Source organism: Eulemur rufifrons, chromosome 13, assembly GCF_041146395.1.
Source record: "Eulemur rufifrons isolate Redbay chromosome 13, OSU_ERuf_1, whole genome shotgun sequence".
Taxonomy (NCBI): Eukaryota; Metazoa; Chordata; class Mammalia; order Primates; family Lemuridae; genus Eulemur; species Eulemur rufifrons.
This window is the reverse complement of record NC_090995.1, coordinates 14,448,701-14,475,590: the sequence shown is the minus strand read 5'-3', so window position 1 is coordinate 14,475,590 and position 26,890 is coordinate 14,448,701. Positions and strand designations below refer to the sequence as shown.

Here is a 26,890-nt window from a genome sequence, read left to right as displayed (position 1 = left end):
GAGAGATCCTCCCGCCTTGGCCTCCCAGAGTGCTGGGATGACAGGCGTGAGCCACCACGCCCCGCCATGGGTCAGAACTTTAAAGGTCTCCAAAATGAAAGACGGTGACTATATTTGGGGGAATGATAAAGAAATTTACTTTTTAATTTGGCATTGGTTAGGCTTATCCTTATTGTACTTTCATAGACAATGAGATGAAGATTTAGTTGACTAACAGTAATAAGGCAAGTGTATTTATTATTGTGTTGGTTAATGACAACTTTTAACATGCTGTTAGGTCTGGAGAGCTACATTCTCCAATATTTTCTGTGGACAAGTTGATTGACCACTTCGGTCACACAGAAACAAATAAGACTCCTCAGAATTCCTTCAGTAGCGTGGCAAGCGTGTTTCAAGAATCATGGATCATGCTATGTGAGGTGATCCTTTCTCTCTTTTTCTTTTTCAGTAATTTTGTTTGAAAGATGCAAAGTTTTTAAACATCTTATTTTATTTTAATTGACAAAATTATAGATGGTTATCATGTACCACATGATGTTCTGAAATACGTATACATTGTAGAAAGGCCAGATTGAGCTAATTAACATGTATTACCTCACATAATTATCATTTTTGTTGTGGGAACACTTGAAGTATACCCTCTTGATATTTTTTAAGAATACAATATATTGTTTTTAACTGTAGTCACAATGTTATATAGTAGATCTCTTGAACTTTTTTGAGCGGAATAAATTTTAAACAGTAAATTATTAATAGAGATAGCATATTGTGGTTAGTAGAGCAGTCATGAGATTTTGGTTCTAATTCTGCAATATTGTGTTTTTAATCCACTTGAAATTCCTTTTTTTTTTTTTTTTTTTACCTGCAAAGTGAAAGAGCTGGACTAAATTACATTCAAGGTCCTTTATGTCTGTAAAATTTTATGAGTCATCTATATTTCCTTCTACTCCCATGCATCCATGTATTTATCCAACCACGTGTTTAGTTAATAATCCTTCACCAAGTGCCTGCTGTAGTAGAAACTGCCTTAATTGTTAGCGATTTAAGGAAGAATCTATTCTAGATTTGACCTCAGTAACCTGACTTTAGTATAGTGCTTACAATCCAGTCTAAGTTTCGTTTATTCAGCAAACATTTTACAAGTATTTTCTACCTTCCAGGTGCTCTTTTATTGTGTATCATATTCCTCTACTGCCAAAAATTCCATTAAAAAATTAGTCTCAATGATTCACATACAAAATAGCCATATTCTCTGTGCTGGATCCATCCTCTACCCTTCTCTACCTGTATGTGTGCCCCTGGAAGATGACTTCCAGGATCATTGATCATGTCCCTTTGGCTTTGGATTGGTTTCAGCCAATAGAAGACACCAGCAGGAGATCAGAGGGCTGGAAGGAAGTGGTCAGAGGATTTATTCCCTGTCATCTTCCTACTGGCTGTGGTTTAGAAGTGGCAACGGTCCTTAGGTTTGGCCAGCTTCTCATTCCATCAGCTGTAACACTCTTTCAGCTGGGTCTGGCAGTGCTCATAGCTCTAGGAATGGCTTCCTCTCCCATCTCCCTTTATGCCTAATGGTGTTAGTGGCTTTCCACTGTTGCTAGTGCAAGGAGGCTTCACCATCCCGTGCTGGTTTTCATTAATTTTGCCCGTATCTTTGTAAATAGTGCTTTTATTCTTTTTAGTCATCCCTTTTCAGTTTGCCAACTATTTGCTGTCATAACCCTGACCTCTATATAATCATTTAACATCTGAGACCGTGATAAGTACACAAATAGTGTATGACCGTAACCGTAATACGTTTTATATGATACTTGGTTAGGAAGAAAGGGATGTATGGAAAAGAATAAATAATGACACTAGTTAATTATTCAGTGAGCTAGAGAGAGGTACCGTGGTTTAGAAGAATAAAAGAAGCTTTTCATTTTATATCCACTGTGCTTTGCTTGTTTTACTAGATAGCTATAAAACGTTAAAAGAAATTTATCACAGTTTCAGCAATTAGATTTATTTATGGTAACCCAAATAATATTTGTTCTAGGAGCTAGGACCATCTAATTTAATTAACCCAATCCCGTACATCAATATACAAATAGCTGAAAAGTTTTGGCAAATTTATTACACTATGATTTTCCAGGTTCTTTTTGTAATTATTCCATTAAATAAACACAGTCCCTTCATTTCAATGGCTGCTTATGACCACTGGAGAAATAAAATTTCTAATTAAATTGCTTTTCTCAGATAAAGAATCAAAGAGTGTTAGAATTATTTGCAGATTTCCCTAGTGGATCCCAGTCATGGCTAAATTATTTATAGGGATAAGCCACATGGAGTTTTACTTAAAGCATTATTTTCCCACTATTTAGAAGATAGAAATCAATAAATCATATGAATTAAACCTTTTGGATATATTTTGAAATATTTTTGGCAGCAGCTGGGCATGGTGGCTCATGACTATAATCCCAGCACTTTGGGAGGCTGAGGCGGAAGGATCACTTGAGGCCCAGGAGTTCAAGACCAGTGTGGGCAACACAGTGAGACCCCATCTCTACAAAATATGAACATAATTAACTGGAGGTAGTGGCACATGCCTGTAGTCCCAGTTACTCAAGAGGCTGAGGCAGGAGGATCACTTCAGCCCAGGAGTTTGAGGCTGCAGTGACCTCCGATGACATCACTGCACTCCAGCCTGGGCAACAGAGCAAGACCCTGTCCTAACAAAAATAAAATAAAATAAAATTGGCATTTACTGATTAGGTTGAGACGCTAGGGGAAATCAAGTAACATAATTTACCATCATTATACAGTCAGCCAACTAACAAATGACCATTGTATTTTCCCGATTATTTATTGCATCAAGGTACATAATGAATACTGTGTGAAAAATCTTAATTCATATATTTTAGAATCAGCTACAGTCTTTTGTTTATTCAGTGGAAAAAAATTGGCATGCACTGAAGAGGAGTTCTATATTTTTCCTTCAGTAGGGTTGTAGCAGTGCTTCTGCCTGAATAAAATGTCTAGTTTCCTCATGGACATGAATTTTTTTGATCAGGGGTGAAACTCAGCCAAGAATGCTATATCCCTAATACTTCTAAAACTGTATCATAATGATATAATTAAAATTCCGTGAGACTAATATCCTCCTCAGTGTCTCAACTATGTCTCAAAGAATTCCCTAAAATCTGTATTCTATGTATTTAGGTGGTGGTTAGGAAGGGGTGCATGGAAATACCTAGCAAAGTTTTACTTTCTGACCCGATTAGTGATTAGAGGGGTGTTTATCCTATATTAATTCACTAAGCACTACATCTGTTTTGTGAGACTTTCTATATTTTTGTAGAAATACATGTTTTATTTTACAATAAAAAAGTTTTAAAAAGCTACTGACTAACCAAACTTCACCTTTAAGAGAAATCTTTAAAATTGAACGATGCAGTAATCAGGGGGTAGTTTTGCTGAAAAACCTCAGTCACATTTTGATAGTTTATCAGTAAAATAATTAGCTGATTCATCTGTTCTGGATATGTAACTTCCTAGGGTTTTGAACTGACAGTGACAACTAAACGGTGTTACTTGCTAGAAACGATCCACAGTATCCAAGATGGCGACGCCAACAAATCTAGTTTATCACAGAAAGGGGACGGCAGCGTCAGAGTGAGGCAACGCGTCACAGCCAAAGGCTGCCTCCCAGCAAGGGGTGTGGAGGGGCCGGCTGCAAGCCCAGGCCACATGCAGTGGAGAGTCCTGCGTCCACCAAGAGTCACCTCCTGCTGTGCTGTGGGGTTCTGGTACAGACGGAGCAGCTGGTCGTGGAAACCCCAGGGGACTCTGCAGTCAGAACGGCCCAGGATGAGCCGAGTTTTCTCCGATCCACCAGGTCACAGGGTCAGGCAGGCCCAGCAAGAAGCCATCATCAGATGGAAGGGGGGCACCTCTGGGGTCAAGCGCGACAGGAACAAAGTGGGTGTGTCAGCTGCACGAGCAAGAGCCCAGATCCCAGGTTTTGTACCACTGTGGGATGTGCATCTTCCTCTCAGCTCACACCTGTGGCTATAAGGGGACTCTCTTACGACTGGCTCATGGAAAAGGAAAAAGTCCAAATTTGGTTTATAAAGAGGCGTTTGCTGTGTGGTTCCGGGCTGCAAATGGATATAGCACCTGCACTACGGCCTCACTCAGGCCAGGCCTTCAAACGGGGGTAAGGGAACATTCCTCCAAAGGGCGTCTACTTTGTGTGCGCAGAGAAGCGCCCACAGTGAGGATACGTAAGGATGCGTAGGCAGTAGCGAGTGTCAGGACGTGAGAATTTGAAGAGCCTCTTCAAATTCTGCAGGGCATCTTCTACGTTCCACACAGACCCCTCCTGACCCCTCATTGTGTAGTTGCAACTCAATTTCCTTTTGATAGTTAGGCGTGCTACCCCAGCCAGCATAGGAACTGCCTTCTTTGCTTGTTAATTCACTGGCCGAAAGCAGCCAGACAGCAGTCTCCACTTCCGTTTTAGTGGAATCATCGTTGTGCCCCTGTGGAATCGTTCCTCTTTTGGGAACTGAGACTGGTGGAACAGCAGATCCCAAAATTGTGGTAAGAAGAAGCAAAATTTCGATACTGGATCAGTAGGAATAATAATGGGAAGAGCTGATATGATTTTCATCCCTTGATTTCTACACCTGTGCATCCTGGCTACGGAAGAAACAGCACCACGTATTGGTTGCTGATGTGTAGTCTATACAGCATCCTGCAAGACGTTACCCGAGGCTCACGGCTGTTACCACCTAGTTAGCATTGGAACTGGCCTTTGAAAAGTCTGTCTCACTGTTCCATCAAGCCCGATACTTGAGGCTGATGGGGAACGTGGTAAGGCCTGTGAGTTGCATGAGTATGAAGCAGTTGCCACGCTTCAGTTGCTGTAGATGAGTTCCGTAGTCAGACACAAAGTTGTGTGCGATACCATGATGGTGACTATGGCAATCTGGAAGTCCACAGGTGGTGGTTTCAGCAACATTGTGCACAGAAAAGGCAGATCTATCCAGAATAAGTACCTCTGTTCCAGTGAGAACAAAGTTCTGCCCCTGTCCTGATGGGAGTGGTCCTACGTAATTAACTTGCTACCAAAGTGTCCAGCTAATTCTTAAGCCCTGAGCTCATCATTTCCTTTCTCCAAGGCCTCCAACGTGCTTAGAAACAACCAATCTCACTGTACTTCTTATTTCCACAAAAATGTCCTGTCGCGTCTGTTACAGGCTGAATCTTGTCATCCCAAAATTCCTGTGTTGAAATCCCTCAAGTACTTCAGAGTGTGGCCGTATTTGGAGATAGGGCCTTTAAAGAGGTGATTAAGGTGAAATGAGGTCACGTGGGTGGGCTCTAATTCAGTGTGACTGGTGTCCTTAGGAGAAGAGGAAATTAGGACACGAACTGAGGCGCAACCAGGTGAGGACACAGCGCGAGCGTGGCCATCTGCTGCCCAAGAGGAAAATCCTGAGAATAAACCCAACCTGCAAACACCTGGATCTTGGACCTTCAGAACTGGAGAAAATAAATTTCTGTGGTTTGAGCCGCCCAGTTTGTGGTATTTTCTTACGGCAGCCCTGGCAAACTAATACAGCAGCAAATACATATTTTCCTAAAACCTTGTCTTTACTGCAGGTGTCTAAAGATGATAAACTATGTAACTTTTGCTTCTTCATTCCGCAGACCACACACACACACACACACACACACACACACACACACTTTTTAATAGAGATTTGAATAAGATCTTATACAATGTGAGAGCTGTTTATACAGTTTATGAAAGACTGTTTCTTTGGCATCTAGTGCTAGAGCCTGAGGTCAAGCTGAAACCTGCAAGGATGAGCTGGAATCTGTGAGGACAGACTGAGACCTGTGTCAGGCTCTCACCTCTTCTACCCTCTGATTTCAGTGGTGGGGTCTTCTTCAGGAGAAGCTGGCACCTTTAGTCACAGAGCTAAACACGTACCTGGCCCAGAAGTTGGAGAAGCTGAAGGAAGAGATCCTGCAAAAGTTAAAACAATATGCCTTCCACTTCACATCTGCCTTCTAAATATGTCACACATGTCTCTTGTTTTTTCAGTAGATCATGCCACTTATTGCGATATAGATTAAGTGTCAGCCAGTGTAAAATGATCTAAATGACTTTGTGTAAGCCAGGTAGGGTACACAGGAATGCAGAATTCACTTGGCATACAAAATAAATACAGCGACTTTATGAAACTCTCTGTTGGCCACAAGGAATTTATATTCTTGTAGAAGAGTCTCACAGTCTCACTAAGCTGAGGGTGTTTTCTATAAACTCACTTTTAGTAATGTATTTAAGAAAATTCATACTCAGATGATCTCGCTTTTGTAAATCAAACCTCAAATCTGCATTGCTTTTTCTATTAAAGATCAATCCACTAGGGGGAGGCATTTGCTCAGTTTTGTGGTTCACACTAACAGGTAAGAATAGAGAAGTCTATTAAGCAGGGAACATCCCAGAAAGGAGGCCAGCGCCTTGGGTCTTCCAGGGCTGCTGCTTTGCATTGTAATAGCTGGGCAAACGGATACACATTACTACGTGGAATTCAGTGTTTGCTTTTAATGTTGAGCAGAGGAAACTGGCAGGTTTCTAGAGTTATATTATCTATTTTTTTTTATTTTGTTAGAATACTTACAACTTTAAAATAGCCACTATGGGTTGAATAGATTATTATGTAGGCATCCTAAGTTTTCTCATTTAATTGTTAGACAGTACTTCCATTCAACAGTGATGTACTAGTTAAGGGTATATAACAATAAAATATATGCTGTTTTCACTGTATTTCAGGTATTTTATATTTAATTAAGATGATAATAACCATTATTAAAATATAAATACATTTATGCAATACTTTAATGTTTATACTAGTAACCTCACGTAAAATGGTACCTCTTCAAATCATGAGGAAACAATGTTCTTTTCTGAGTATATCATGTAAATGAGAAAAATGTATGAGACATTTCTTAAGTACCTGAAATATATAAGGCCTAAAATATTGTGGGGTAATTTTGTTTCAATTTGGAGTTTTTTTGTGGTTATTTTCTTGGGTTTCTACTTTTCTGTTTTTATCAGTAGCAACATTATGTGGAAACAATATCTTTATAGTTAAGTAGGAAATCCATCTGCTCCTCTTTAGTTTGTATTTGAAGTTATAATATTCTGTGTCATCAGTTAATTCACTTCAAGGAAGTCAGTCTCTGAAACACTGAACTTTCTGAAAGTAGCCTGGTTCACTTTCTGTGCCAGGTTTTTAAAAAGTCTTTCTTGTATGAGCACTATTGTCTCTCGTTTTATTGTTTTAAAGATACCCTATTAATTATCCACAGCTGTTCTCATAAATTGATCAAAAACACAATAGGCTTTTGTCCTCCAACCCCTTAAAAAAATTTACAGGCTGATATTTTCTTTTTTTCTCTTATGTGTACAGGAATGGGAAGACCAAATCTGATGTGTATAAATGTGTTCTTAGAAAGAATCCTAGATTTTCATATCTAATAGATCATGTCTCATTGTGAAATAATCAATTTAAGTGGTCACTTAAAACAATTACTTGGTATATACTGAAGAAAGTAAGATATTTGCCCACACATGTACCAATTGGTTTTCTCTTTAGGATGAAAGCTTGGCGCGCCAGTTGGTGGAGCTCGGCTACCGAGGAACTGGAGAGATAGTGACAAGGGAAGATTTTGAAGCAAGGAAGGCAGCTATAGAGATTGCAAGGCTGGCCGAAAAAACTCAGAAAAAGTAAGTGCCCACGTTCCAAATCAAGATTTTATGTTATATTCTGCATTGCCTAGAAATTCCAATTTCACAGTGGCTGGAGCAGATAAAACTTGGAATATCTGAAGTACGTGTTCTGCAGACTGGGAACTGGAGCAGCTGTAATATGCTTGCGATAATGCCACACATGACTTTGCGCTAGTAATTTACGATACATAAATACCAGAATATGGTCATCGTACCAATAAAGTCCTGTAAAAAAGTAATAATATTATTGGCTTTATACATTTATATACTAAAAATATGAGTGACTTTTGCTATAGAACTCTCTGTACTTTTGAGGCCTATAAATCTTTGACATCATTTATGTTCTGACATTTTTTCTAAGCATTGATTGGTTCAACTTCATGAATAATCACTGACTTGAATCATTTGACAATAGACTGATCTGAGTATATTTTGTACATGATGTAAAGAGTAATTAGTAATAATAGTTTAACTGTCAATTGCTGATATGTGCCAGGCACTGGAGTTCACTTTACATGTTTTAACTTGTTTAATGTTAACAGCCACCTTGGTGGATGTAACTACTGTTATCTCCATTTCACAAACTAAGTACGTAGAGTTTATATCCAAGTTTATACAACCAGTAAGAGGCAGAAGCAGGGTGAAAACTCAGTCTGGTGTCAGAGCCTGGATTTTTAACAATATACTCTTGCCTGATGTAATAAAATATGCTATTACATGCCATATATCTAGAATACAGCCTATTCCTTAGACGTTATTCCATGTATTCCCAATCATATAAGTCACATGACAAAACCAGTATTAAGGTAACATTGTAAGCACTGCCTGACAATATTGGGTTTGGAAAAGATGTTATGAAATGCACGTTTATCTTAATCAGAATCTAAGTACCCTGTTTAATTCACTCTAAACAGCAGATTGGGCAGTGGAGCTTTTTGATGACTGAACGTTCATGTCCTCAATATGTTTACTTTAACGCAATATTAAATCAGTTTTGAAAAGGTACAGGTGTGTTTGGGTAGCTTTTCTCTCTAAGTAGTGAATTTGTAACATTAACCAAAATGTTTTTGCACCTGGATTTGGATAGCGATAACAAACTTTCTCAACCTTAGAATAAATTGGTACTCCTACTTAAAAATTTCTTCCGTGATTTTAAAATATTTTAATTGTAAATAGTTTTGGAAAGGCCTATGACAATCAACAAATAAAATTTGTTTACATAGGTGCTACAAAACCTTTGCTTTTAATAGAGATTTTTGTTCTTTGCAACAAGTTAATAATCTTCAAGCAAAGGGGTTACATATAAGAAATAAATTTTTTTTGTGTGTGGATTCCAAGGCTGTTTGTTATCCATAGGTTTAAAATGATTCTGCTGTTTTGAATCTTTTTCTTTTTTTTTTTTTATGGTCCTACCTGACACTTCTGATTTTGTTCGTTTCTTAACATGAAGATTGTTCCATTTATAGGCTCTTTGCACTGGCTATTCTTTCTTCTTTCTGCCTGGAAAGCTCTTCTGCCCGATCCCTCCTTGGGTGGCCGGCTCCTTCTTGTGACCTTAGCCTATATGTCCCCTCTCAGTAGAGTTTTCCCCCTACTGTCCACCTAAGCCAGCCCCCCAATCACTTGCTACAACATAGCTATTTTACTTTTCTCTGAGGTCTTGTTACCTAATGTATTTTGTTTGTGTTGGTTGATCTATGCAATGCCTTCCTCCTCAATTACAGGTAAGCCCCACCTGAGCAAGTATCTTTTCTCCTTGTTCACTGCTGTCTCATCAGAGTCAGTCACAGTGCCTGGTAAATATTAGATTGTCAGGTACTAGTTGAATAAATGACTTTTTGATTTGTGACTTGAAAGTGCCAGTTGCTCTATGTATTATAAACAAGGTAGTGGTAAGGTGATTTGTTATTCAGTTTGCAACACTAATGTTTATTGAGCATTAACAGGAGTCTAGCATCTCTTGGCTGGTCTCGATCTCCTGGCCTTAAGTGATTCTCCCACCTCAGTTTCCCAAAGTGGTGGGATTACAAGTCTGAGTCACTGCGCCCAGCCTCTAAGTTACTATTCTTAAAAATCAGAGCAACTTTGCTATGCTGCCTAATGATAGAGCAATGAGGTTGAGTAAACTGTTGTATTACTAAGATGAAATAAAACAGAATAATTCCAAATTGTCATTATGCTTACAATGTCAATGAATGGAAATACAGGTTTTTTTTTTTAAGAAAACACCTAACAGAATACAAAGTAATAAAAACATATAGAGTATAGCCCTGGCTCCTCCAACCCAAGGTGTATCAGTTATGTGTCGTCATGAAAATTCTGCATTAAAACCCACCTGAAAACTTTGTGGCTTAAAACAACAACATTTATTCTGCTCACAAGTGTGCGGGTTGGCTGGGCTCTTTCCTGCTTCTATAGAACTGGCTACAATGATCTTGGCTGGGCTTGTTTCTGAATCTGTGGTCAGTTGGTGAGTTGGCTGGGGTTGCCTGGTCTGGAATGGTCTTGGCCATCTGCTCCTTATGACTTCCTAACTTCCAGCTGGCTAGCCTGGGCATGTTCTCCCAGCGGAGACAGGGATCTAACAGAGAGAGGCTTGGGCTTGAAATTGGTACACTGTCACTTCCGTACGATTCTATTCACCAGAGTGGGTCAAAGACCAACCCAGATTCAAAGGGTGGAGAAATAAACTCCACTTCTTTATGAGAGAATTTGCAAAATTATATTGCAAAGGGCTATACAGGGAGGAGCATATGAAAAATTGAGCACATTTGTGTACTAATTGGGGTCATTTTTGCAATCACAAATTTTAACCAACATCCCGAATTCTATGTTCATCCTCTTGCTTTCCTTTTTTATATAATTTTGTTGTATCTATATGTGTTCCTAAAAAGTACATTTTAAATTTTAGTTGTTTGACTCCTCAAAAAGATGATATTACTTAGATGTAATCTTTTGGGATCCACTTTTTTATGTAATATTTTATTATAAGAATCATTAACAATAATGATTCTTAGTAACAGAACGTTCAGTAACACACAGTAACACACGATGCTGCTATAGTTTGTTTTCACCATCCATATAACATTCTATTGAATGTGTCACCATGGAGTCTTACATGTTCTTGTTGATGGAGATTTGAATTGGTTGTAGATTTAGCTACAGTGGACAGAATTTCTATGTACATGTCCCCTAACGTACACAGGCAACAGTTTCTCTTGGGCATGTTCCACACACTGGAAGGTATCAGTTGCATATGTAACATAAACCTTCGTTTCAAAGTAGCTAAACCAATTTCCCTTCCTACTAACAATTGATAAAATATCTTTCAGCTCTACATCCCATCCAGTACTTGTCAGATTTTGTTTTGGTTTTGCTGTTCAACTATTTATAAATTAGTTTCTCACTGTGGTCTTGATTTATGTTCCCAATCACTGAAGATATTGCATTGACAATTTCTTCATATGTTTATTAGTCATTTGTGTTTCTCTTTTGTAAAAAGCCTGTTCATGTCTTTTACTGTGTTATTTGTGCTCTTCCTATTTGTAGGAATATTTTATTTATACTTGTTTAAGTTCTATGTGTTAATACTTTAAGTAGCTTCTCTCAGTTGGTAATTTCTCTTTTCACTTAATTTAAGATGTTTTTCACAGTCAGAAGGTAAAATTAACTTGGGCGTGAGGTTAGTAGGAGTCACAGATTAAGTTACATGTTTGCATTTGCTTGTGTGTAGAGCAGAGATGCACACCAGCCCCCTGTCCACACGTGCCCTGGGTTGTGTACTGCCTGTTGGGGGAATGGCTGGGAATGCAGACACCCGGGAGAGGCTCTGAAGAAATGGGAGAAACGGAAGAAAATTTCTTCCGTTTTTTAAAAACTGAATTTCTAGAATGAAAACATAATTTTACTTCTCAGTTTCAGCATTCCTAAACAATAAATGATCAAATGGTATCTTGAAAAGTATAAATAATTGATAAGTATATGTGTTAAGGAACTATATAATTCAGACTTAACATGTTTATGAAATAAGAATTTGTACATAGGTCTCTCCATCAAGGTAAACAGAAAGAGGAAAAAAACATGAGAAATTTCAGTTGGTTTCAAATATTGTAATTCACAATAGCTCAAAATAAAATATGAGTTATTGGCAACTCTAAAATACTCAGAAATGTATCACTGGTTGAGTATATTCAAGCATTTAAACTAATGCAGGTGTCAGAAAATGTATGTTTAATGTGTACCATAGAGCGTACATTAAAATTGCAAAACTCAAATCAGATTTAAAATGTACTGGGACTTCATCATTTCCACAAATTTATTGATAAATTTTTCTATACATTTTAACTTTTTAATATGTTTTATTGTTGCTATGTTTGTCAAATACTTCTGCACAGCTTGTTAGATTATATCATTCTTGAATTAGGAGAAAATGGATTTCTACGTCCATATCATGAAGAAAACATGTTTCTTAAATGTTATCAAGATGTAAATATTGATGGTTATTTCATGGATTGTAAGAATTTTGATTTTGTTTTCACAGCTTTTCTATTTTAGCTTTTATAGAAGGTAGAACAATGTTGTGAAGCAGTGAGCCTCTAAATTTTGTCCTTAGTGACAGGAATTCTTTGAAGCACCTGGAATCTGATCTGGGCCTTGGAGACAGGTGCCAGAGGTGCTGGCGCACATGAGCACAAAGCAGAGAGGCTTAGAAAGAGCACGGTGTTTTTGGGCAGAAGGGCAAGCACACCACTTGGAATGTTTTATCAAGAGAGGGATACAGAAGTGAAAAGTAATCCTTCTGCTTTATTTGGCATTTTTGCTGCGTTCGCTTTTGGTCTTTGCATTTGGCAAGAACAGGGAGACTCTGGAGAAGGTCCAGCCAGGGTCAGCAGAAGTGATGTAAGGAGTGGGGACCGGCTCCTGAGAGAGGGCTGGGCGGGATCAGGACTGTTTAGCTTGGAGAAGGGAGGACTAAGGGTGATTTAACTGTCTTCAAGTATTTGAAAGGTTATTATATGGAAGATGCAGAACAGATGTTCTTTACTTTCACAGGAGACCAAATAAAAGGAAATACTTTTAAATTGTAGCAAGAGAAAAAGTTCAGTTGGTCATAAAGATGGACATAAGTATAAAGAAGGGATTAAACGCTGAAACAGGTAACCAAGGAATATGGGGAAGTTTAATCCGTGGAGATCTTTAAAACTAGGAATAGACAGCCATCTGCCTCGGACGATTTAAGTGTCTTCCCACCTGAGTGCGGGGAACTGCCCTGCATCTCCTTTTGAAACTCTTCCAGCTCTGAGATTCTATACGTGTTGTTTTCACTCTCGTGGTGTTACCTGGAAGAAAGTCGGTTAGGAGCATTTATCCAAAGACAGAAGGTAGAATTTAGCAGAGGCAGAGATCCAAGGGCTACTTGGTATTTACATGGGTATCTTTGATCTCCTCCTAACTAAACAGGTCTTGGTGATTGGACCATGGAGGAGAAAGTGTTTCTTACCTGTCCAGGTGTTGAACTGTAATATATGTGGCCTTTTTCTCTGAACTTTCTGGATCTGCAATGATAATTTAGGAAATTACAACAGCTGATGTTACACTGAAGATCAAGCATTGCATTTAATTATCCCACTTAATCCCAAGGAGGTGATTTGTTTCTCCTTTCACAGGGAGGCAAACTGAGATTTTGAGAAATTTAGTCATTAGCTTAAGGTCCTTTAACAGGTTAATGCAGAATTCAAACCTGGGCCTGCTTTTGTCTATTCTAGGGAGAAGTTGTATATACATCTACAAGCATCTTCCATTGATACGGGCAGCTTTTTTTTTTTTTTTTAATATTAAGAATTAGGTTGGCTGCAAAAGCAATAATCTGCATTAGGAGAACATGAAGAAATATGTGTTGAATGAATGAGGGCCAAGATTTAGGTTTGGGGTAAAATTTGATGATATTTTATGATATGTGTCATAATTAAATTGCTCCTCTCCACCAAAGCAGTGTACTATATAATCAAGGATGTTTATTTCCTTTGGCTATTTGACCCATAATTATGATAATTGAATGGTGGCCTTTTAAATCATAAAAGCTTTACCATTCAAACAAGCTTTGGAGTTTGAGCATCTAGACTACAAGCAACATGAGCTATCAAAAACTTCCACAGTAAACCTAAACCCAAAATAATAATATACTGTAACTCTTTTAGAGGAAATTTAAGAAAGTAACAATTTGTATGTACTTAATTCACTAATTTTTAACTGTCCTCAATCATTACTTTATTTAATTTGATCACTTCCTAAGGTTTGTTTAGAGTTAACTTAATCTGAGTCTTTGTAATTCAAATAAGAAAAGCTAGTACTTCTGGGAAAAATGTAGGTGGATGAAAGGAATATAAACAATCTAAACTTTTAATTAAGAAATTAGCAGTTTGTATGCTATGGTATTTATCTCATTTTTTAGAAAAATGGTACCTTTCTCATTTATTTATTTAATAAACAACTTTTGAGAACCTGAAGATATATATTATGCATTATTAATTTGTTAGTAAAAATATGAATTCTTTCACCATTTTTTTTGTTGCTGTTTTGTTGGGAAGCTTATGAGACAAATAGGTGTTAAGGGCCCTTGAATGTTATTTTCTAGAATAAGATTTCTCTTTGCCCACTTTCTCTTTTGCATTCCATTATTTAGACTTTTACTTCATAGTAAAGACAATGAGAAAACAATTATATATTGATATATAATAGTAACATTTATTGAACATTCACCCTCATTGCCCACAGAGGGCATCATCTGTGGTGTATTCTATGCGGTGACTTGCTTCTGTATGACAAGTACCACTTTGAAAGCTTTGCACATATTGTCCCTTCAAATCATCATAATCATCCTATGACCTAGGAGCTTATATCAGGCCCCTTTTATGGAATAAAGGAATGAGTCACAGAGAGGTTAGATACCTTACCCAGCTATAATAGTAAATAAAAGAGTGAGGATTTTTAACCAGGCAGTCTAGGGACCATGCTTATGTTTTTGTTTTTGTTTTTTTTAATTTCGGAATATTATGGCTTAGCCTCGTATTATGCTTCCTCTCTATTCAAGACCACTTGCCTATGCAAAATCTCGTAAAAGTAACTTTGTTCCGAGCTTCTGCACCTGATCAGTAGCCTTAATCAATATACAGTTATTTTTTCGATTATTAAACATTAAGCATAAAAGCTTTACAATTCAAATAAACATGTTTATTATAAACTACTACTAAATAAATGTGTTTTTCATGACACATTTTGAGATACAAAGTTAAGTAAGAAAAAGCCCCTTTCATTAAGGAGCTTACAGTTTGGAGAGAGGAGTAACACATAAATTCGACTACATTGCTTGAAGGAGAATGTACTAACTCACGTAAACAACATATTTCAGAAGCACAAAGGAGTGAGAGATTCATTCTCGCTTGGCACGTGTGGTGCCGTGGACCTTGCCCCGGGGAGAGGGAGCTGAGGATCTGTATGAAGGAGGGTAACTAGGGATGTACAATATGCAGTCTGGGAAATAGGACATTCTTTCCAGCAAGTTTGCTCACGAGGATTCTGAGGAATGCAGCAAGATGTAGACATGTGTCTCAATTATTGCTGGGTTATTAATATCAGGAAATGGCACCTTGAACATAACATGTACCTACCCATCCATCTGTCCATTTATTCTTTCACCAAATCTTGAAAGTAATTTCAGTTCATTGGGATAATAATTATCTTCCTTCATGGGTATGCATTTTTGAATCTCAAGAAGACTTAGAGCATAGTAAAAAATGTTTTAAGACTCAAAATTATAGTGTTAATATTTGTGTGTCAAAGACGACTTGGTTCAGATTTAGTATTTATTGTATACACTTAAAATGAGTAACAGATTCCAGGTTTTTAGAAAGGTCCCTTGTAACTTGAAATTAAAATGTGCAATTGAGTAATTGGTTTCAGCTTGTGATTTTAATTATAAATGTTTCTAAATTTATATATTGAATTGGAACATTTAAGAGAATTAAGAAAGATTTATTAAGCAGAATTTAAAGTGTTAGAGAAGAATGTAGTTTGAGTCTAAATAATCTTGTTTGCAACCCAAAGCTACCTGTGCAATAATATCAACAGTGCGGGTGAAAGTTTAAGTGGAGTGGGTTTAATAGAGAATGGAAAGAACGGGATTGCACAGCAAGTGTAGACCCAGACTTTGGTGTCATTACTTGGCCATTGACGGTGGTGCTGCCTGTGGCTTTGAAGCCTTACCTGTAGGGGACTGTGTGAGCAGCAGGTATCCCTGAGAGGGGGGCCACAGTGGGAGAAGATGGCAAGATTGTAGGTGAGCTCACCTGTTACGCCTTTCAGGGTGGGACCCGAGAGCTGGAGATGATTCAAGCCATGCAAACAGGCACTACCGCCTGCAAATGTACCTTATTACCTTTAATGAAGCTCCATTTGTACCTATAGACTTTAGAGCTGAGACTTATTCTACCTGGTGGGCGGGGGGAAGAGGAAGGAAAATCTGGGATAGTGATGGGATCAAGGAACTGGAGAGAATGGATGTCTATAAACTATAGAGAATGGATGTCTTCGTGATTCCGGATGAATGGAACAGATACTCATTTTTCAGCTGGGTTTCTTGAAGTACTAGAACCCAGAACCTCAAAGTAAGGAATGAAGTTGACTCTCTTTCTCCAGAGCCTCGTCATGGTCACTCATTCCTGCATTTGTCTGCATGTTTTGTGTCATTCTTTCCTGTCTCTAACTGCAAACCTGCTTCTCCATTTCTGTGTTTATGCCCTAAAACGACTGTTGCAGTCTTTTATGTCTTCCTGTCCAAGTGCTCAGAAACCGATGAAAGTTGTGAGTCAGAATTGCAAAATTCCAGGAGAAAAAAATGAGATTGACCCAGGTCCAGTCATTTCTGGCTAAGAGGGCAGGATCATCTGCCCCACTGTCCTCTTCACCAGTGTGAATTTCGTCTCTTAAAACGAGGGTGAGAGGAGCATGGCAGAAATCGGGCAGTTCTGGTGTAGTGGGACACGCCTGGGAAATGCAACTGGAGAATAATATTCCAAATCCAGTTTTTCAGCAGAAGCCAGTTTAAAACTTTCCTCCAGAACGTCAAAGAAATTTTACATAGTTCTAAAGTAGTTTTTCATCAAGTGTAAGGCGTAAGATGAAGTACAGTCATTAGGTTGATGATTTGCAAAGCTTATGCTTTAAGTTGTTCCTTCAGCAGGATTCCTTTGCAGATGAAATCTCACGTGCAGCTCCACAAGGTAAAACAGGTGCAGGGGCAGTGCTGTGGCTGAAGTGTTATCAAGGGGCGTGGACGCTTCCCTGCCCGTCCTCTGAAGGATGTACCGTGTATCCCAAGAGGCTGCACCTTCTACTTCTGTGACTGACCCCTCCGCACCCCCAGCATCCAGACTACTCCCGAGTTAGCTTAGGGGAGTGTCATCTTTCTTGACATATTTATTTACTTATATGTACTCTTCTCTTCATTTTGGCACATTTATTTTATTTTTTCCTACTGTATGTATTTGTTTAAATTTTTAATATACTTTATCAAGATATGAAGACAGTGTCAATTTCAGATGACTAATTGTCGTGTTTCCGCCCATTTCCTCTTGTATATTTAATTTATAAATTTTTAATCTTATTATAAATTGACAATTTATAGTTGCATATATTTATGGGGTACATGATATTATTTATGAGTACAGCCTAAAGCAATTAAATCAAGCTAACACAACCATCACCCAAATACTTATTTTTTGTGGTGAGAACATTTTGAAAGTTACTCTTAGCGATTTTGGAATGTACATTATACTATTATTAGCTATATTCACCACAGTAGAACCCCCCAAAAAACAAAACGTATTTCTCCTAACAGACTTTGTGCCGTTTGATCATCGTCTTCCCCTTCCCATGCCCCCCACCCTCCCAGATTCCGTAACCACATCTCTGCTTTCTGCTGCTCCAAGTCTGATGGTTTTACATTCCATTCATAAGCAAGAACACGTGGTATTTGTCTTTCTGGCACGTGTATCTTATGTGAAAAGTGTCATACATGTTTGTTTAAGTACCACGAAGGGCGGACTTTGCCTTTTTGGTTCCCAGTTGTGACCCAACCCATCCAAACCACTGTCTGAAACAGGTGCCGAAGCAATAGTTGTATTGAACAAATATGGATAAATTAATAAAATTATATACCTGCAGACCATGTCACCCTTTTAAAAAGATTCTCCTAACAAAATTCCAGTGGTGGTGCAATAAATATTTGCTGAATTAAGTCAACTTAAAAATGAAGATATGACCTTCATCATTAATCCTGCTTGGTAATATTGCAGTTGTAGCAGTGACAACATCTCTAACAAAATGTTGGCAGACTTTCTGGATGAGCTAATGTGTGGTCAGGCTTCAGAAATGACTTACGAGCTTAAAAGTCGGTACGAATTTTCTATGTTTCTGAGTGTCCCCTCCCCAAATAAATCTATATTACAAAGGATGTCAAATAAAAATAATCTTGTAAACATTTATTGCTGGCATAAAAATCACTGCCTCTTATACAGTCTAGTGGATTACTAATTTGTGTGTAATTCTATTTCAGCACTTTGAATCTGAGTGAAATAAACTTTTGAATTTTGTTCTTCATCTATTTTTGTAATCTGGTCACTAAAATAGTAGTTTTATATAATGTTTAGGGAGCCTGGAAGGCTTTGCAAAGCCTTGGCGGGGCTCGGACTGACCTTTCCCTGCCCTAGGGGAGCCATGGGCAGGCGGGTCAGGACAAGCTGCTCATGGGGCGGGGAGTTAATCGTGTGCCAAGGCGCCGGGCTGGGTTATTTCTGCCCTAATCCAGTAGCGCAGTGTTTCTGTGGGAGGGGTAGGTGCTCCCCCAAAATGGGCATTTCTCGGTCGCCCACACACCCTGTAAAACTGAGTCAGTAAATGCTGTGAAGGGTGTGCAAATTTACCTCCCTGTTAGTAGGAGGCACTTGCTGAAAGGAACAAGCTGCAAAGTTGTTTTGGGGTCCTGTGACCAGTACTGGTCCCTCGGGAGAGGTGCTCCAGTGCCCCAGGTGGTGGGTGGGCCTGGGACTTCCAGCTGAGTCCTTAGTCTCTGCAGCGGCAGGGGCGGGTGGCGGTGCGGCTGCCGCTGCCGGGCTGGGTTGGGGGAGCCTGCCCTGGGGCTCCACAGCAGCTGGCGAGGTAGCTGCTTCGGCCTGGCCGGGGTCAAAGATTTGCTCCCAGCTTCTGGGCAGAGCTGCCAGGAAGGAGCCGAAGCAGCCGCACCCAACCGGAAAGCCCGCTTGTGGGGGCAGGTCCCCCCCCTCCCCCCGCCCCCAGATACACAACCCGGCTGCCTGCGGTGGGCCTCGCTCCCCTCCCCACCGCTCTGCTCCGCAGTTTCCTATTTTCTTCAACTTCAGTGGGGAGTGTTGCAATTGTGTCAGTTTTATGGCATTATTGTGTTGACTTAAAATTTGTCACTTATTTTTTGCATCAGGACTCTTAGCATGGCATATTATTCATAAAATCTTAGGATGCATGTCCAGTTTTTACCCAAGTGTCATCTTTCATCCAGCAGAACATTATTACCTCATGAGAAGTGTGCAAAACTGAGGAAATAGGGTAGGGTAGTAGGGTAGAGATGTATTTTAGCAGAGAAATTCATTAGAAATATGTTTGTTTTTGTATTTCATAGTCAATCAGTTATACAGTCAAGCAGTTTGGAAGCCATATCAAATGAAATTAAATTCTAACTTGATACTATTACAAAGTGATAATAATGACAGTAATGGTTATTTTAAACCATCACCAGGTACTGTACTACGTGCTTTCTGTGTTTTGAGTCAGTTAATCCACAGAATAACACACTAGAGGGACATACCACTATTATCCCCATTTCACAAAGGAAGACCTGAGGCTTGAGAGTTTACATAATTTGCTCAAGTCTTGTAGTGTGTTTAACTAAAATACGAACCCAGACTATCTGCCTTTGGAACCTATATTCATAACCACTGGCTTTCCTAAAAGTTACTGTATACTATTTTAGTTTTGTTTTTTGATAACAACAGACAGATATAGCAAAACACCAAACTAACTCCCCTCAAAAGAAAAGCACAGTAAAATAACAAACTACCAAAAAGCAAAACCCTAAAAATGAATAATGACCCCAAACCTATTACCAAATGTTCTCATTATTGACATATTTATTGATAATGTTTGGCATATTTATTATATATGATATCTTAAAATAGTACTGCTAACTATTTAACAGACTTTGGCTACAAAAATCTTCTGGTGGCATTAATTCCATGTAACCATAAAAAGAATCCTTGCTAAATGCCAGCAAATGAGGTGGTAATAACTTCAGGCTACTTTGCTCAGCAGGGAAAGACTCAGTGGAGGGAAAAACTGCTTTCAAATCTCTTAATTTTTCAGTATAAAATAATGATATGAGGTTTAGCTGTGCCTGATGAGCCATTTAAGTTGAGGATGTATCAACGTGAAATAAGATAGATTCTACAGAAACGATTTGTTTTGTAAACTTAGCATTCAGACTCCACAGAGCAACTGCCAGTGCTTCTGTCGCTGTTAGAGGGCAGAGTCCTCGCCTCCTTCCCACACACCTGTGTTTACACTGAGGCCTTGGCAGCACTGACCCACGGCCATCCTTCACTCCAGCTTTCGGTTTGCTTCCAGCCAGGGCGAGCCACGCGGCCTCTGCACTTTCGCTGGCTGCCACTGTTGGAATGTTGATTTAGGAGCCCTAGGCTTGGAATTTAATAGAAATCAGTTTGTTGAGTCTCACTCATTTTAGAATGTTGCACAGACATTTCCTTCAAGCCCCAAACTAGAATCGATAATGTCTTATAAATACTGTTGAACTTTAAAAACGGGAGTACAAGAGTGAGTTATTTTCATGTAACTTTTTGCTTTTATACTGCCTTAAGATGTTTCCCCCCATTTCTGTCTCTTGGAAAACAGGGATCATGGATTTAAATTAGTAAGCTGTTTAGTAGAGAGCAAGGGGGCAGGGGAGTAATGGTTTTTTGAGGCTTCTTAGGTTTCAGGTATGATACATTAAAGCAAAAGAAGTCTATAACAGCACATCTGCAGTGGCAATTAAAAATTTTTGGATGCTACGTTTGTTTTTAATGAAATATTTGATGCATAATTAACCCTTTTTCCCTGAAAACTATGCTATTGCTGTCAGAATGGATGAAAATAGTGGAATGCATTGGCCCCTTGATTTCCATGTTCAAGTACCGTGAGCGTAAATGGGGTGATTAATTGCTACTCCATTCATTGATTCATGAATGAACTATTATAAACTATTTAGTACTGGCTTTGCAACAGATGCATTGGGGAAGGAGACAATTAGCTCCTGCCTTCAAGGAGCTTAAATTTTATTAAGGGTTAGAGGAAAGCAAATAGACTATTATAATACAGTATTACATAAATACCAGAAGTGCAGAGTACCCTGGGAACCCACAGAAGCGACCTCTAACCCAGGTGTTATGGGGAAGCCTGTGTAGAGGGAGGTCCGACCAAGCTGAGACCTTATGGATGAGTAAGGACCAACCAGGTAACGATCAAGGTAAAGGTATTCTAGGTAGAAGGCACAGCAAGTGTGAATTCCCAAAGCCAATAACATATTTCTTTGAGACAAACTGAGTAAAATGAGTCCAAGGGCCAGAATTATGAATCCCTCCCAAGTTGTTCTAAAGTTTAATTTTAACTTTTATAGTTTTGATATGTTTAAATGGTACCATGCTTTAAAAAAAATCCAATGTGTAACTTTTTTAGGGAGGTAAACTATATCTCACAAAGTATTTATTTTATTTGGAGATGTTGTACCCTTTCTGAATAAAAGAGGACGAGCACAGCTTATTCAAAAAAATCAGAAATTTTGTTTATTCAACAAAGTACCAAAAGAGGTTGTTACCAACTATATTAAAAATAAATGTTTAAAATTAAAAATTTCTACTACTAAAAATATTAGTGTCAAATAATTGTTTTTGCTATTTAAAACACATTTGACTACTTAAAATTTATGATTTTTAAATTGGAATTTGAGTCAATTTAATTCTTTCATCATGTTATGATTATGTCTCAAATTCCTCCAGTCTCAGATTATCAGGATTTTCATTAAGCAAAGGAACATATTGAGTAATAAGAGTAAGAAAAATAACGTGTTTATTTGGACACTAATGTTCGAACACATATTTTACCTGATAAATATGACTGTATATATATTTTTGACTTCCTAAATTGTGAATCTTTTCAAAGAGCTGAGAAGTTGACTACTGACATCCAAATAATATTCCTTATTTTAAAGATGGAAATAACGTGATTATAATTAGAATCTGGCTTTTCTGCCTGAAAATTTCCTGGGTGGAACAATAAATTTAAAGTCAGTTTTTGAACCCATAATGCTAACTGAAGACTTCTCAACGGAGACCTTACAACCCAGAAGGGATTGAGGCCCTCTTATCAGTCTTCTTAAACAAAAAAAAAAAACTGCCAGCCTAGAATTTTCCTGCAAAACTAAGTTTCATATATGAAGGAGAAACAAAGACTTCTCCAGACAAGCAAATACTGAGGAAATTTGTTCAAGACAAGACCTGCCCTGCAGGAAATACTCAGAACTGCATTGTACATGGATCAGCACAGTGGTCACCCTCCAGGGTACAACCACCCACAAGCCGCAGCTCAGAGCTCATATGAAACAACAGCACAGGAGGTAAAACTAAGCAATAAGGCATCCCCAACATGATGAACAGAACAGCATCCTCCACATCAATTCCATCAATCAATGTGAAAGGTCCGAATGCCCCACTTAAGAGACATAGGCTGGCTGAATGGATGAAAATATACAACCCCAATATCTGCTATCTCCAGGAAACAAATCTAACCCACAAGGACTCATAAAGACTCAAGATGAATGGAAGGAAAAAAATATTCCATGCGAACAGAAACCAAAATAAAGCAGGTGTAGCCATTCTTATATCAGATAACATAGACTTTAAATCAATAATAGCAAAGAAAGACAAAGATGGTCATTATATAATGGCAAAGGGAACAATTAAACATGGGTATATTCACACCGAATGGGTGCGGTGTGCACCGTCTGGGGGATGGACACTCCTGAAGCTCTGGCTCAGGTGGGGCAAAGGCAATATATGCAACCTAAACATTTGTACCCTCGTAATACGCTTAAATAAAAAAAAATGTAAACATGAAGACATAACAATTTTGAATATTTATGTACCTATCACAGGAACACCCAGATTCATAAAGCAAATTCTACTAGATCTAAGCAAAGAGATATACGGCAGCATCGTAATTGCCAGGGACTTCAACACCACACTGGCAGAACTGGACAGGTTACCCAAGCAGGAAATAAATAAAGAAACGCTGGACTTAAACGAAACTCTAGAACAAATGGGCCTTCAGATGTTTACAGAAGATTTTACCCAGAACTACTTAATATACATTGTTTGCATCTGCACTTGGAGCATTCTCCAAGATTTATCATATCTTAGGCCACAAAACATGTCTCAATAATTAAAAAAAAAATAGAAATCATACCATGTCTCTTCTCAGACCACAATAGAATAAAACTAGAAATCAATTGCAAGTGAAACACTCAGTTCTGCACTAAGTCATGGAAATGAAACAACTTGCTGCTGAACAATGATTGGGTCAATATGAAATTACGATCGAATTCAAAGGATTCCTTGAGCTGAATAACAAAGGGGACACAAGCTATCAAAATCTTTGGGATTCAGCAAAAGCATTCCTAAGGGGAAAATTCATATCTTTTAATGCCCACATCAAAAAGACAGAATGATCACAAATTAACAATCTAATGATACATCTCAAGGAACTAGAAAAAGAAGAGCAAACCAAACCCAAAACCAGCAGAAGAAAAGAAATACAATAACTAAGGTTGGAGCAGAACTAAATAAAACAGAAAACAAAACAAAGGATCAACAAAACAAAAAGTTGTTTCTTCAAAAAGATAAAACTTTCAGGCAGGCATGTACCTTAGTGAATATTTACTGCATTGCGTTGGATGATGTCAAAGTTGAGGCTTAGATTGCCAGTTTATCACAGCCTCTATTAAGAAAAGAAAGAATGACTCAGAGGGAGCTTGAAGTACGAAAGTATGGATTGAAGAGTTTGAAGAAAAATTATTTAATAATTAGAAACTTTAATAAATTTACAAAGAAAATCTGGAGGTATCTTCTTCATCCCAAGGCTTTTAAAATATTTTCTGCAGGTAGTTAATAGCTTTTGTGGGATGTAAGGACTCCATAGTCAAATATTATAACTTCGGAAAATACAAGGTTAAAGAAAATCAAGCTGATTTCTTTATTGGAATATGCTAATGTGAACAAGGAAATCAGGTAAAATAGTTTTATACTACATGGAATACACAGGAGAAAACAACAAATATTTCGATCATTAATTTGTCTTCAACTGTTAGGTAAGATAAGGACACATTTCTGGTCAAAAGTATGAGCATTTACAACAGATCGATAAAGTAATGAACTATTTGTTAGGAAAACTGGTCTATTTCAAATAATAGAGAACATTGTAAAAATCCATTAATTGAACAAATTCAAACTAGATATTTTAATTTCAAGTAATTATGGGGAATGCTTATTGCAACCTTATGCATCACTTTAGTACAATAAACTTGTTTGGTTCAAAAAAGTTAGCCTAAATCTTAGAATTTTGGATCGAAAAAATCTTTATATTGGTACTGAATTAAGTGGACACCTGGAACATTAACACATTTTGGGAAGCCTTACGAGACCAAGTGACAAAAAGCTCACAGCCTATTACCATAAAGCTAAAACATATGTTCTGATTTATACAAGCCAAGTACCTGCTAATGGCCATATCCAGGTTTTTCTTTTTAACAGTTATACACAGCTGTAGCAATTTAATGTGGGCCTGGGCAATACCTAGTTAATATATTCTTTTCCTTATGTACTAGGGCATTTTCCTTAAAACACATTAATGCAAAACTTTTAACTGTTCTTGCTTCAAAAATTATGCTCATGAATGCTTTGTTATGGATTACATAGTACTCTGAGGATTTTTTTTATGAAGGTGTCTAAGTGGGAATTGTGAAGATGTTGCTGGTTGTTGATTATTGTGTTAAAAGGTAAACTGAGGGACAATTAAAATGTAGAGTTTATTTGAGCAAACAGTGATTCGTGAGTCAGGTGGCTCCAAATCAGAAGTGGCTGGGGAGGTCCACCAAGGGTACATGGGGGGAGGCTTTTATAGGATGAACAAGGAAGTAAAGCAAATATTTAAATATTTGTTTGGTTACAGTTCTACAGTTGGCTTATTTGTTCCATCCTGTTGGAAAGTTCCTAGTTATATAACTACAAGTTAGTTGCTTGCTTCTGATTGGTTGAGCTTAAGTTCTATTTTTCTCCAGTACAAGTATTTATAGGAAATGGCCCAAGTTTTGCTTACGTTTGCAGTTTAAGCAAGGTTGAGGTTATGTTCAAGGCCTAGCTGGTGTTGTCTGCTCAGGGATATTTCAGGCCTCGTCTCCATTTTAATTTACTTTAACAATTGGATAAACTGTTCTAAAAGATTACATTCCCAGGATACTATATCTCTATCAAAATGAATTTTCAATTACTGTATATGTTGAAAAACTTCTGAAGTTCTGGTACTGTGTGTGTTCTGATCATTTACAGCTCAGCCCAATTTACAAAGAGTTTGCAATATAAAAACATGCTTGCCCATAAACAATTTTTAAAAAATATTCTGTATTAATTTAGCTTATAAATTATCTAAGCAATTAAGTGCTCTTGTTAAAGATAACTGATGTCCCCACCTGTATTTATTATTCCTGGAAAAATGTCAAAAAGCCCAACAAACACATTTTTATACCATTGGTCTCTTTAAGCCTTTTAAGGAGAAATAGCACATTCTCCCACATGACAGCTGGGAAAGCATGGCCATAGATATTTCTAAGAAGAGGCAAGTCTTTGTTGAAAAAACAGTATCACTAGAGGCAGCCAACAGATGTTCTGTGGATTTTAGGTCTGACCGGTAAGGACAAATAGGCCAGACAAGGATGCCAGTACTTTATTGAAAGTGAGGATGCTGTTCTGAAGTTCATAGTTGGTTGTCTCTGGAGAATTTCCATATGCCACAAAAACAACATAATATTCTAAAATTATCAACCACCACCATTAAAATCCCCCTAAACTCAGAGCAAATAATATAACATTTTAAAATTTATTTATATTAGTGAGTTATTGATTTTTAAAATTCACTGAATTAAAACTCATTGCCAGATATTGTACTCGGCTTAGCCAAAGGGATATTTTTAAACTCTGTTGAAAGAATAAATTCATCTATTTTACTGGCTTTTTCAAAGTACATATGAAGTAATTTTGCTAATGTGCAATTTTTTCTTGAGAAAACTTGGATTACTGACTGTAGCCACTAAATGCTGATAAAATTTTAAAACTGGAAGGGAGCTTGGAGACCTAGTCTTTATTTCCTTATTTTACAGATTGAGGAAACCGTGCATGACCCTGAGGGCTTAAAAGTGACTAGTTTAAAAACTACATGGTAATTAGTGGCAGAGCTGGGCTAAAATTCAGGTGTCCCGACTTCTAAACCTGGAAATGGAATATATTAAAATATTTGAACTATTATACATATTTATTTGTTACTAGTTAATATATGATGATAGTGCTACCATGTATTTTTCCCCATGTATTCTGCCCATGTATGAGCCTGATTTATATTTAGGACCTGCTACATGGCTAATACTCACTATCCAGCATTTAATTTAGAGAGCCCATTTCGAGAAGGGAAGAGAGAATATTTTTGTGTCTTGGTATATATGTTATTTGAAAATATGAGAATGCACATGTTTTGAGTGATTATATGAGAAAGGATTACTATCTAAAGCTGGATAGTAATGAAAGAAGTGGAGGAGTCTGAAAATCTTGTAAAATGGCTCTATAACTGCACAGGTGGCAACTCTATCTGGGAATATAGAATTTAAGGAAAGATTTTATTATGCTTGAAATTCTTTTA

At 37.8% G+C, this 26,890-nt stretch overlaps 1 protein-coding gene across 2 annotated transcripts in view; it reads left to right on the top strand.

Moving 5' to 3' along the window:
• Positions 1-26,890, top strand: part of CFAP299 (cilia and flagella associated protein 299) — a 200,109-nt gene that overhangs the window by 1,996 nt on the left and 171,223 nt on the right. For both annotated transcript variants that reach the window (XM_069485583.1, XM_069485582.1), the window contains exon 2: positions 7,656-7,786. In XM_069485583.1, the coding sequence (XP_069341684.1) occupies positions 7,656-7,786 (131 nt within the window). The remainder of the gene's footprint in view (positions 1-7,655; positions 7,787-26,890) is intronic.